The sequence below is a fragment of the Cebidichthys violaceus genome, unplaced genomic scaffold, assembly GCF_023349555.1.
Source record: "Cebidichthys violaceus isolate CVI_PGR_0920_01 unplaced genomic scaffold, fCebVio1.0.p SCAF_22, whole genome shotgun sequence".
In the NCBI taxonomy this organism is placed as follows: Eukaryota; Metazoa; Chordata; class Actinopteri; order Perciformes; family Stichaeidae; genus Cebidichthys; species Cebidichthys violaceus.
The window spans coordinates 4,982,068-4,994,840 of NW_027176395.1; the positions used below are offsets into that span (position 1 = coordinate 4,982,068).

The following is a 12,773-nucleotide window of genomic DNA, read 5'->3' on the forward strand; positions in this document are numbered from 1 at the left end:
TACTGCGGTAAGGATCAAGTGGCAGTCCGTCACCATTCTAACATGAACAAGCCATTGTTGGAGCCAGAGTTGTGACTCCCCAGAACAGAGGACCTTACAAAACACCAGTTTACTTCCACGGCCCTCCCTTCCGAATGTCAGTGTGTACGCCAGTCAGATGGATCTTGTCACTTTGGAACATATTTGATGGTGTTTTGGAGATATATCTTGTATCTATGTATCTATATTTATTTGTGTAACGTGTACTGTACTACGGTACACATGTGTCAGTGTTGCCTGGGCCCTCGCTGCCCCTCGCATCCAGATCGATGCGGCAGATTTGATCAAGCCTGTTGGGCTGCATGTGGAATGCCAACATTGTCATCAGGCACAGTGGGACCCAAATGGCGGAATCGGTGGGATTGATCTGGTCGAGTCCGCCGCGAGCGCCCAATCCCGCAATCAGAGGCCCCTCCGATCGAAGGCAATGATCCTCAGCCGGGACCCCCCGCCGGGGAGGGAAGGATGGGAGGTGGCGCTGGGCTCAGCTAAGGCAGAGAGGATGGGGTGGGATGAGAAGAGATGAGCGGGGGGGGTGGGTTGTTGTAAGACCCCAAAATATCAAAGAGATCCAGAAAATGGCAGAAAATGTTGGAGGAGCAAGTTGCTGTCGGGAAGAGTGGGCAGCATACTGCGTCCATTTGGTTCTCTGTCTGCTCCCAGCTGAGAGGAGATGAGAGGCTGTGTTCACTGATCTTTTTGTCCCAACAAAGAATCAAAAACAGGGATTGTTTTACCCATGACATCTGGTCATATTCTAAAACATATTGTGATTTTATTTGATGATATCATGAAAATGCATGCGACTGTCCATGTGTGTGTGTGTGTCCATCCATGTGCAGCCCTCAACCCCCCCTCTGAGTGTTGTGTTCACCCGTGGCTAGGGTATTTACATGTGTGTATATACATCCAGTGATTGTGTATATGTATATGTGTGTGTGTGTGTGTGTGTGTGTGTGTGTGTGTGTGTGTGTGTGTGTGGGGGACGGGGACGGGGGGGGGCGGACATGTGACCCTTCCAATATCCCACTCTCCCATTCCCCTTCTCCATCGCCACGGATACTGTTTAGAGATAGCAGCCAATCAATGAAGGTCAGGGAGGACAGACCTCGCTGAAGTGGATGAGCTTCTTTTTTTTTTTTTTTTAATGTCAAATGACCCTTTAAATCATTTGTAGTAAACAAGTGTTTCAAATACAATGAAAAGCAAATCTATTAATCTATCCAACTATTAATATTTTTGTTTGAGAGATTCTACATGGCTCCAAAAAGTGTATAGTGAATATCCGTGTGTGTGTGTGTGTGTGTGTGTGTGTGTGTGTGTCCTGGCTGCCACAGCCTTTATAGATGTGTGCAGCGGTGTGTAAAGTGACAGGTAAGAGATTAGAACTGTAATCCCGGTCCAGACCTGCAGAGAGGGTCACAGGTCAAAATCTGGTCCTGCTGGCCACAGGACACACCCAAAAACACACACACACACCTACACACACACACACACACACACACACACACACACACACACACACACACTCATTCACCAATGCATGCAGGCACGCATTTACACTCACAGTCGCACAGGAAAAAATTATTAAACAAACAGAAGCAAAAGATCAGGAATGTGTAGTGAGGGTGAACTGTGTGTGTGTGTGTGTGTGTGTGTGTGTGTGTGTGTGTGTGTACATCATACCCAGTGTGTATAGTGGCATGCCGCTGAGCTGGGCGTTGTGAAGGTGCAGCACTGTGAGCCGGCTGGTCAGCAAAGCTTTGGATAGAGACTGGGCAGGGTAGTCGACCACGGGGACATTACACACGTCCAGTCTGGACAGACGCACACTCTGCAACAGACACGCAGTGAATACAGACACACGCACAAAGAGACAGTTGTAAACGTATCAGAATGTCTAATCTCCCAGAGAAAGAACGATGTATGGTGGAAGAAAGAGCTTCACTATCACTCAGGCCTGTCGAAGAAGAAAAAGTGCAGAAGGCGGTTCTGAGTGTTCCATTCCCGCACTGGACCGGCCTGTTTGTCCTCCCTGACATCAAACACTAGGAGGAAGAACAAAAACCAGCCTGACTGATGTCAAGGTCCGGTCGATACTGTAGAGGGGTTGGTCGGGGAACATATGGACCATCATAGATACGGCTTTGGGTAGTTGTAGGAGGTTTAGATAGGTGTAGAATGATACTGGAAGTAGCTGAGCAGAGATTTTGTGTTTGTGTCCACCCAATGGATCTAGGAATCTATTTTATTTTAGCTCTGGCTGTTTTTGGTCTCTACATACTCCAGAGAAAAATATCTGTCTGTTTAGCTGCTAAAAGCTTCACCACGTTCACCAGCTAGTCACTAACTGTCTGTATGCTGCTTCCAAAATCCAAAACCGGAGAAAAGTCTTGATGAATGAGACAGACAAACCATATCAAAACATCAGTTTACAGACTCAGAAAACTCGTGCAAGTCTCATTACTCCAGTAGAATGCTCACTACTCCCCTAACACACATGCACGCTAAAACCTAATTATTTAAAACACTTTGGACTCGCTTGGATGAGTGACACGCCTGTGCAAGCATGAGACATTAGAGACATTAAAGGAGACATATCATGCTCGTTTCCAGGTTCATACTTGTGTTTTGGGTTTCTACTTTAACACGTTGGCATGCTTTAATGTTAAAAAGACTCATTCTTTTTCTCGTATTGTCTGTGTGAATATACCTTTATTCACCCTCTGTCGGAAACGCTCCGTTTTAGCGCCTGTCTCTTTAAGTCCCCGACCCCAAAAAAGCCCAGTCTGTTCTGATTGGTCAGCGTTTTCCGGGCTTCACCATTGAATCTGTCGGCGTCTTCGAAGTATCAGACTCACTGTGTGTGTCAGCTACACAGAGTTTAGCGTCACCTCTATGGTTTCGACATTACAACCTTACAGAAGTGCAGACGAAATGCACAGTTTGTGAATACAGGCTGTGTGATTGAGCATTTTGACACGTTCACAGTATTTATTTTGCACCTAGACATGCTTTATGATTAAAAAAAGAAGACATGGAAATCCCCCTTTCTACAATATGGGACTTTTAAATCTATTAAACACGGCCACATTTACTTCAATCAAGACTTTTCTCCGTGTTTGGATTCTTAGTTCATGGTGGAGGTGTGAGAGGGTTATGTGACTGGCAGGTACTCAGACAGCTGTTAGCTAGCCAGCTAACCAGCCAGTCTTTTCTGTGTTGTTTTCACTTCACACCGACACAGTGACAGTTGGGCACGGTCAGTGTGTAACTATGATACCGCCGTGTGATCGGAGTCAAAAAGAGAAGTTGTTCATCTTTACTTTCTTGAATCTTCTATAATATTAGTTTTCATTTATGTTCATGAAAGAACATGAAAGAAAACACGTATATGTATCTTTCAGGACCTTTGTCTCGCTCAGAGGCCATCCTTACCATAAGAACACTACTTTAGGAGCAAGAAAATTGAGACAGATGGCGTTACCACGCTTTGGAACTCCATAATTTTTTCCTCATATATTCATGACTTTATAATCTCATAAATTTGAGAGTTTTTTTCTAGCAAATTTACGACTTTAATCTCTGAGTTTTTTTTTCTTCGAATATAACCCCCCCTCCCCCGGCTCCGTAATTATTATATTTTTAACTTACAGTGGCCCTAATACTCCGTTGTAGAGTGCGTTTCCCTCCAAACGTCAGACAGCACATTGAGCTTGCCAATTTGATGAAGCAAATGTCAGTTCTCCACAATGCCAAAGGAATGAAGCTACCGAAATAGTGGGGAGAAAACTGTTTAAAAGTAAGTTTATTTAAAGAGAGAGAGAGAGAGAGAGAGAGAGAGAGAGAGAGAGAGAGAGAGAGAGAGAGAGAGAGAGAGAGAGAGAGAGAGAGAGTCCTTACATTTGTGAAGAAAAATAATCTTAACTGGAGGTCATGCTCAAAGTCCTTGCATTGTGTTCCCTCATCCTGTCCCGCTTTGATCGCACAGACACGGAAGTCAGTCGCTGGTAACAGTTGGGCCGACTGTTTCTCCCCCCACAGCTAATCAGTTATGCTGCTAATGCTATCTGTGATGCTGCAGTGATGCCGCGTGTGGCGGCGTTTTGATGTGTTTATGCTCGTGTTCGCAGTGGGAGAACTTCTCACCCTGTTTGCTTTGCCCTGCGTCTTCAAACCATGTAATGTGCAACAAACTCACTTTCTAGGATGTACATTATCCCCCAGAGAAAGCCTACAAGAAAAGATTACTATTCCACTGCGTCAGCCAACCTGCTTTATCAAATGAGCGAGGGCCCTCCAACACAATGTTCCCATACTGCTGTTGTCAGAAATGTCAAGATGGGTTGTAGATTCATAGTACAAAATCATATCCAGCAAGGACGATGCTCCCTGCAAGAGAGAGAAAATAGGGAGGGAGAAAAAAAAAAAAATGAAAGAAAGCAAGGCGCCAAATTTGACAGGAATGTTATGAAGTTCTTTTGGAAGGAAAAAAATAGCCTCTAATCTGATACAGGGAAGGCCTGAATATGAAACTGTATTGGAAGAGCGAAGATGAGGAAAATAAGTTTTGCTCATAAAACTCACATTTTCTTCCAGTTGGGCTGCCTGCAGATTGATGAAATCAAAGTGCAGCGATTTCAGAACGACTTCCAGAGCTTCACAGGAGCGCTGGTCTAATCGCTCACCTTGATAGAGGCAAGCAATCAAACGGAAGATAATTGGGAGGCTGTTTGCTAACAGGCAAAATTGCACGGCTCTAAATGCGCTTTATCCTTTTTTTTCTGAAATGAACATTTCAGCAGAAATCACGCCAAAACAACTTCCTTTATGGGAAAAGTTGATCTGCTGGTGTGTGTGTGTGTGTGTGTGTGTGTGTGTGTGTGTGTGTGTGTGTGTGTGTGTGTGTGTGTGTGTTTTCTTTTAATAAAGTTCTGAGACTTAATGAGAAACAGAGAAAGAGAAATAATGACAGCTCCAGTTAGAAGAATACGATGCCGTTCCTCATGATTGGACTTCTGCGATGTGAGCGCTCCAGTGTCTATTGATTACTGACTACTGGCAGAACACTGTAATCAATACAGTACTTGTATACAAAACTTCCAAAACCTCAAAATGTACTCTGATTACTTTACTTACAAAGTCACATCACATTGATTAAGGAATTAACAATTTAACATTTATATAACATATATATGTGTTATATAATATATACAGTATGTATATATATATTTGTATATATATATATATATATATATGTATATATATATTTGTATATATATATATATATATATAGGTATATATATATATATATATATATATATATATATACCTATATATATATATATATATATATATATATAGGTATATATATATATATATATATATATATATATATACCTATATATGTATATATATATATATATATATATATACATATATATATATATATATGTATATATATATATATATATATATATATACATATATATATATATACCTATATATATATAGGTATATATGTTATTGTTACTGTTTTCTTTACCAGAACCGAGATGTAGAATTTAAGTACATTTACTTAGGTACAGCTGTAAGTTACTTTGATGCTACATTATCCCTCAAAACATTTGATGCTATTGTATAATGTGAAGAATTATTATTGATTAAACAACCCAGCAGAATGCATCATAATATACAGGAACTGATGTGTACTTTTACTTTTGATACCATATTTAATATATACTCAAGTATGATAATAGCTTGTACACAAAATGTTGAATGCTGTGGTGCTTATTAATAAAAATAAGGGTCAAGCAATATACTTCAAACTCTTCAAACTCAACCCTCTCTTTGTTTTCTACTGCTGTTATGCTCTTACCTATTTGCAGTGTGATGCAGCTCTTCATACAGAGTGTTTTTCACTCAACTGTTCCATCCTATTCTGCTGTGTATGTGTGTGTGTGTGTGTGTGTTATGTCTATTTGTCCTGAACCAGTTAGTTTGGTCAGTGACTTTCTCTGGTACAGTTTGCCCTGTAAACCAAATAATCACTCATGTCAATGTTTTACTTCAACTTCAGTGTGCTGGTCAGGGTTAGCGCCTGATATCTCATGTAGCCAATGTTGCTGTTATGGCGAGCACAGATACCAAGAACCATATGCCAACGTTTGAGCGCCGTACTGGTTACACTAAAAACATATTCAACTTTATTTAATATTTACATTTTGTCCAAATAAAAGATAAAAATGTTATTTTCTGAAGTTCTGGGTTTTCCTTTCTGTACAAAAAAAGGCCCCAAATGTGAGTTATGCACCAAAGCCAGGATTCTATATGCTATATTTGTATGATATATATATTTAACCACAGTGTGTCTGCAGAGTATCATGGACACAGACATGTCCTTTGGGATGATTTTGACTTTTAACAGTGTTGCCTCCACTATTTAACTCTGATCTGCCATCTGTACAAATATATGTAGAATGAACCTTCTCTTGATTTAAGCCTTTTTGTCTCTTCCACATTTTTTATATTTTTGTTACCTCAACATTATTTCGTTTTTGTAATCCTACCACTAAGCCTGTTGTGGTGAAGTTATTATTGTGTTTTTAGGAGTAATTATCAGGGATCACTGTTACCATTTTGTAATCTGATTACTGCAATGTGTCGCTCCTGTGCCACACATCTTTTTAAAGCCATCTTATGTGTGATGTGTGTTCGCTATCGCATTGAAGGAAGAGCAGCGAAGATTTGGTAATCTGATTACTGTGGCTCCCCAACCCTGATCAGGAGTCACACTCCAAATCTAACTGTGACTGATCAAACAAATCCTTGTGACTTTTAAGACTCTCTCTCTCCCCCTCCCCCCCCCCCCCTTTCTCTCTCTCTCTCTCTCTCTCTCTCTCTCTCTCTCTCTCTCCTGGGTTAATTCTTATCTCCCCGGCCAAGAAGGGGGAAATGATAATTACTATCATAATTATTTCCAAAATGATTTTTTTTTAACAATAATCACTTAGCTGAGCGATGGCAGAGGGCGTGTGGGGTGGAAGGGAGAGCCATCTGAAATCCCATTTTTCTAATCCGCCCTGCGTCGGGAAGATAATAAGGCAGCGACACCCGCAGTCAGATGTCATCAGTGCGTGACGACAGCGACGCCCATCACGGCATCGCACACAACTTTACCCTGCTGCTGTATGCAGATGTGTCTGCTGCTGCACTTCTACACTTCTGAGACCTCCAAAGCCGGGACATTCTGTCCAGCGTTCACTTGTTCAGGAGACTACTTTGGATCCCAGTTGGGATTTAGGAGTTGATCTGGGATTAGGTTTCGTTTAATTTAAGGACTAGAATCTGATTTAGTTTAGGTTTCAAATTTGAACTAAGATTAGGTAAAGATTAGGTAAAGGCTGCAATCCGATTCAGTTTGGGTTCAGGGTTAGTATTTGATGTGATCAGATGTGAGTAATGGTTATGCATAATTCAATTCAAGATTAGGCACTGATTCAGGTTTCAGTGGGTGCTGGGGTTGAGATTCATATTGGATTAAGGCCAGAATAAGCATTAGGACTACTATTGGAGTTAGGAAATTAAATATTGTAAAGGAGTTAGTTGGTGTTATTGTCTTGCTAATGATATGCCTTATGTTGCATATATATCATCGTATAATCACAAGCATATGAATTTAAAAACATTCGCAAAAATCTGAAGCTGCATCAGAAGCGAGTAGAATTATTCCACCCGATCGAGTCCAGTGAAGGTGACATTTTTTTTTTAAAACAACCCAGCGTCTTCACTGGGATTTATGGCACATTTTCATTGGAAGTTCTACATGAAGATAAGTAAATAACAAAATATACACTCACTCATTTCACATAAACCATCACATTGGCTTTAAGACTAAATCTAAGGCATTGTGTGTGAATTCATCAGAAATATACATTTAAATATAAAACAATGTTATTGTCAATTTCATCATCATTTTTTGTGCACTAAATTGTCTCATATATATTTTCTACATATCCTCTATAATTCCTCGTTGATTAAATATGTAAAAGATTACAAAATCAATCGGTGTATCATGAATGTCACATAAAGTCCTCAATCATGTTTAATAATGAAGGAGTGAGGCGTTCGGCTTACCTTGGAGATCCAGACATTTCACACCGCCACCTACACACACACCCTGCTGAGAGAGAGACAGAAAGAGGGGCAGAAGCAGGAGGTGTGAGGGAAAGGTGCGAACACACACACACACACACACACACACACACACACACACACACGCGCACACACACAGATATTTGGCAACAGCAGTGCACCATCCTCCCTCCCCAGTCTCTTTCCGCACGGCCTCTCCATCCATGCCACGCTGTACCGGTTTGATCAGGGAGGCTTATTGGACGCCAGAGCATGAATTATGAATTTCACACAGTTTACCGCCGCCGTTGATGGTGACACGGCGTCCTAATTAACCAGTGTATAATAATTAGAAACAGCTGGTCATCAGTTGATGTGTTCATTTGCCAGAGCCAGTGTTCCACATACATCTAATTTGACTGCATCAATCACCGGAGGTGGCAGATTTGTGCGGATGATGAAAAACACAGATTCTTTTTTTTTTTTTCTACTGACAAGCCAAACAAGGAAAGGGAAGATGGATTTATTTATTTATTTATTTTTAAAGCCTCCTGTTATAGATGATGGTAAAATGAGATTCTGTGACACGGGATCACTGTGAGAAGGGTTGAGCTGATACATGAAGCTGATATCCTTCAAAAACTATACAAGCATGTTTCACCTCTGACCTGATGGAGGTTTCTCTCCGACAGCGAGCAGAAAGTTATTTATGTGGATATCTGAAGGCCGTAATGTATCAGGACTTCAGCTGATCAGTGATCAGGGCGGGTTGAGGGTGAGCTGCTGCACTGAAAGCGTCACCAGTCTGGATTCAAACGTTGCCTTGTGATGCCGTTTGAAAGAACGGTCCCGGAAGAACGCACTTCTGGGAGATAGTTGGATGTTTAGCATGACAACTGTCATATGTGGAAAAAAAACAAAAAAAACCTTCATATTAATTGAAAATATCACTTGGTGGAAGCATTAATTAGAGGCCACCCTCAACCACCAGGGGGCCCCAAATGTGAACAAATTAAAAATATGAAGTCTGTGGTTTCCTGTATTTTCCACAGGATGGAAGTCATACTTAACATATTGTTTAGGTTTTATTGAATTTATCTGTTTTTATTTGTTTTTGTATGAATTTGATTGTTGTTTTGCACATTAATACATTACAATGCACATTTTAAACAGTTGTTTTGTAGGGTGTCAAGATAAAGTCCCAGTGAAATGGATGTGAGAGCGGATTTACTTGCTGTTCTATTCCCTTGCTAAACAGAATATCTGAGCGGTGTACAGTAACAAGAGGGATTTAAATCAAATCCTAAGCATTTGATTGGATTGCTAAAAAAAGGGGGCGGGCTTAGAACGTACCGCGATAAGGAGTCCAGGGGACCGTGGCTCCACACACAGAACTTTTGATGCTATGAATTGCAGCTTGATTGATGGATTAATGACATGATATTATTAGATACTAGATTGGATTTTGATAAAACAATAATAAGTTGTTGTTTTTTTTGCATATATTGTTAGTTGTACAATGGTGACGTGATCCAGGGGGTTAAAAAGGCTTTTTTTTTTTAATTGATCCAAATAAAGAAAAAAGGTGATGTCATATATATTTCTGTGCACAATCAGGATTTAGCAACATTTAAATCAATAGGCCGCTAGCAATCACATCTGATCAGACCAGACCCACACAGTCAGGATGAAGACAAGTCTGTGATCATTGAACTCTAAATAGATTATGACAAATATTGTTTTTCTGATTGTTGCTTAATTAGACATGAACACTTAATGTTAAGAAGAAAAAAACAATGGCTTGACAGCGAGTTTCCAGGGGCTTAAATACCTTGTACGCGTGTTTGTTGCTTTTAGCTTTCAGTATCACTTCATAATATCTAATGAGACTGTTAGACAGTCATTTAGTTTTCCTTTCATTTTATCAACAAAACGTAGATAGGGTGCGGGGTGCCCCATGTTGCTCGGGGCCCTGTCCACCTTCATGACAGTCAAACCCCGGCTCTTCCGTCTTCCCCACCCTCGACTTATCTCGGCTGGCTCACTGAACAGCCGCCTTCTTATTCGCGAGCAGCGCCTTGTTTCCTCTCTCCTTGCTAAATATGATTCATTGTTCAAAGGGACACGGGGAGCACAAAAGGACTTGGAAGGCTTTCTTCGCTCTCCTCTCGTGCTGCCGAGAGGAGAGCGAGGCGGGAGACAAAAAGACGGCGGCCATAATGTGCTCCTGTTGAAAGAATTAGACAGATCAATGGGACATAAATTGCACTGTTTATGTATACAAGAGGCTGGTGTGTAATTGGTAGAGGTGGTTGAATTTCCCCCCGTAATCATCTTAACTGAGACACACACACACACACACACACACACACACACACACACACACACACACACACACACACACACACACACAGACTTATGCTTAAATGTGTCTACATGCACATATACATAATTATACAGAGCGGGGATGTGTGTATATGTGTTTATGTGCTGCGGTGCTTTTATATAAATAGAGCAGGTTTTCTGTCACTGTGAGCTCAGATAGGAGGGAGCGCTGATGGAATTTCACCTCATTGGTTAAAATTGTATTAATTCGACAAATTAATACAATCCATGGATCCGATTGACGTTTAACTTTTTGTTTAATCTGCACTGCAGGGTTTTATTTTAGCAATGCATCCATTCATTTGAAGATGTACTACAAAACACAGTACAGAAATCTGGATAGTAATCACGACAACACTGATGATATCTCTCGACTCATAAAGAACAGAATCACTGCAGCACTACAGCTTCCAGATAACGGATTGGCCAATGCATGAATTATGTTATTTTCCTTTAATATGTCATCCTCTTTTTTGGAATATTGAAGAATTCCAAAAATGTGTCGCATAAGGAAAAAAAATCTAATTAATCTCCAACAATTACGATAAAAAAATAAGCAACATGTGCATTTGAAAAGTTTGTTAATTAATAAACATATGGTCCCTTGCTTCTTCATGTAAACATTGAAACAAATACAGTTAGAAAGCTGCTGTTTTGGCTGTGATATTAATTCCTGCACAAATGTTATTCTGTCCTTGTACTTACACTTACATGGTAAACATTCTATCATATTCGGACTCTCAGACCTGATTGGTGGATCCCTTCTCCCTCACTGTCACCGTCTCCACCCCTTCAGACCGTAACATATAGCGGTGTCCATTATTGTATTATAGCAGAAACAAATAACCAGGGCCATCATTTTACATCAGGGCATGTGTGCTTCACTGGGCAGAGTTATTGTACTGTGAGCGCACAGACAGTTTAGGAATACACACACACACACACACACACACACACACACACACACACACATACAGTATGAATAAAGTGTCATCATTAGAGATTCATGCAGATGCTCGTATCAGTTATCCTGATTAAAGCTGTGAAACACTCACATGTATGGGAGGTTTTCTGGCTCTGTGCCACATAAGGCTCTGCTCCTCACCCCAATATGCAACTTTACACCCAGCTCCTTATTTGATTCATCACAATCATGTCATTAGATATGACAATGACATGACTGATTTAACTACGACCAGGGCCTCGATGGTGTTTCCTCAGGAGAACCATATTCATCACAGGGCTGTTTTTAATTGTGATGCTTTAAAGCTTTCAGCATCACTCGCGTCTTTTGGAGGAATCTTGTTTTTACAGACTTGTCAATGGTGAGTGTTGCTGGGCACACATCACCTGTCTCCCCCGCTCTGTAAAACCAGGGGGCGGAGCCTTTCAGAACTACCTCGAGCTGGTTGGCTTCTGAGCACGAGGACAAGAAAAGTTTCCAAATGTTCCAGCTGGAGTAGAGGCCTGTTTTGGGAGTCCAGCCTCATCTCTTTCGCTGACTTTGTATACGTTGCTGTCACCTATTTTTTGAATATTTGTTTGGTCTGTTTGCAACAGCAAAAAAAAACAAAAAAAAACCTGTCAGTGTGTGCTGGCGTCCGGCTAGCAACGACTTGTGAAACCGGTTTGTTTGTGGCACCGAGCCAATGAACGACGCTCGGCAAGAATGTGCAAGCAACTGGCTGGCTACACATATCACACTCCCAAACACACACACACACACACACACACATACACACACACACACACATACACAGCACTTCCTCCTCACAAGAAATACAGTGGCGGCTGTTTTTCATCTTAATGAATTTCTGAACTTCGTTCCCTCTCCGCTCGCCGCTGCCTCGTGGTGAAAGACGGAAACCGAAGGCGCCGGCTGCCAAATCAATTGATGTGTCAGGAGGGAGAGAGGACAAAATGGAGTGATAAAAAGAAAAGCGTTCCCTTCCTCACAACCACACACACACACACACACACACACACACACACACACACACACACACACACACACACACACACACACACACACACACACACACACACAGGCAGCAGGAGAAGACAGAGAGAGAGAGAGGGAGGGGGTCTGGTTTCCAAACTTGACTTCCACAGAAGTCTTCTCTGGTGCATTCACTGGATTCTTCACTCAACCGTCCAGAGCTGCTCTGCCTCTCCAGGTGGCTTTGTATTAAAAACTGTTTGAGTGCACCATTTTT

General features: G+C 41.2%; 1 protein-coding gene across 1 annotated transcript in view; it reads right to left on the reverse strand.

The window, feature by feature from the left end:
- si:dkey-288a3.2 (protein phosphatase 1 regulatory subunit 37) overlaps positions 1 to 12,773 on the reverse strand; it is a 66,688-nt gene that overhangs the window by 38,998 nt on the left and 14,917 nt on the right. Inside the window, exons 5-8 of the mRNA XM_068717986.1 lie at positions 8,176 to 8,221; positions 4,627 to 4,727; positions 4,312 to 4,431; positions 1,726 to 1,873 (exon numbers count right to left, since the gene is read on the reverse strand). Coding sequence (XP_068574087.1) covers positions 1,726 to 1,873; positions 4,312 to 4,431; positions 4,627 to 4,727; positions 8,176 to 8,221 — 415 coding nt within the window. The remainder of the gene's footprint in view (positions 1 to 1,725; positions 1,874 to 4,311; positions 4,432 to 4,626; positions 4,728 to 8,175; positions 8,222 to 12,773) is intronic.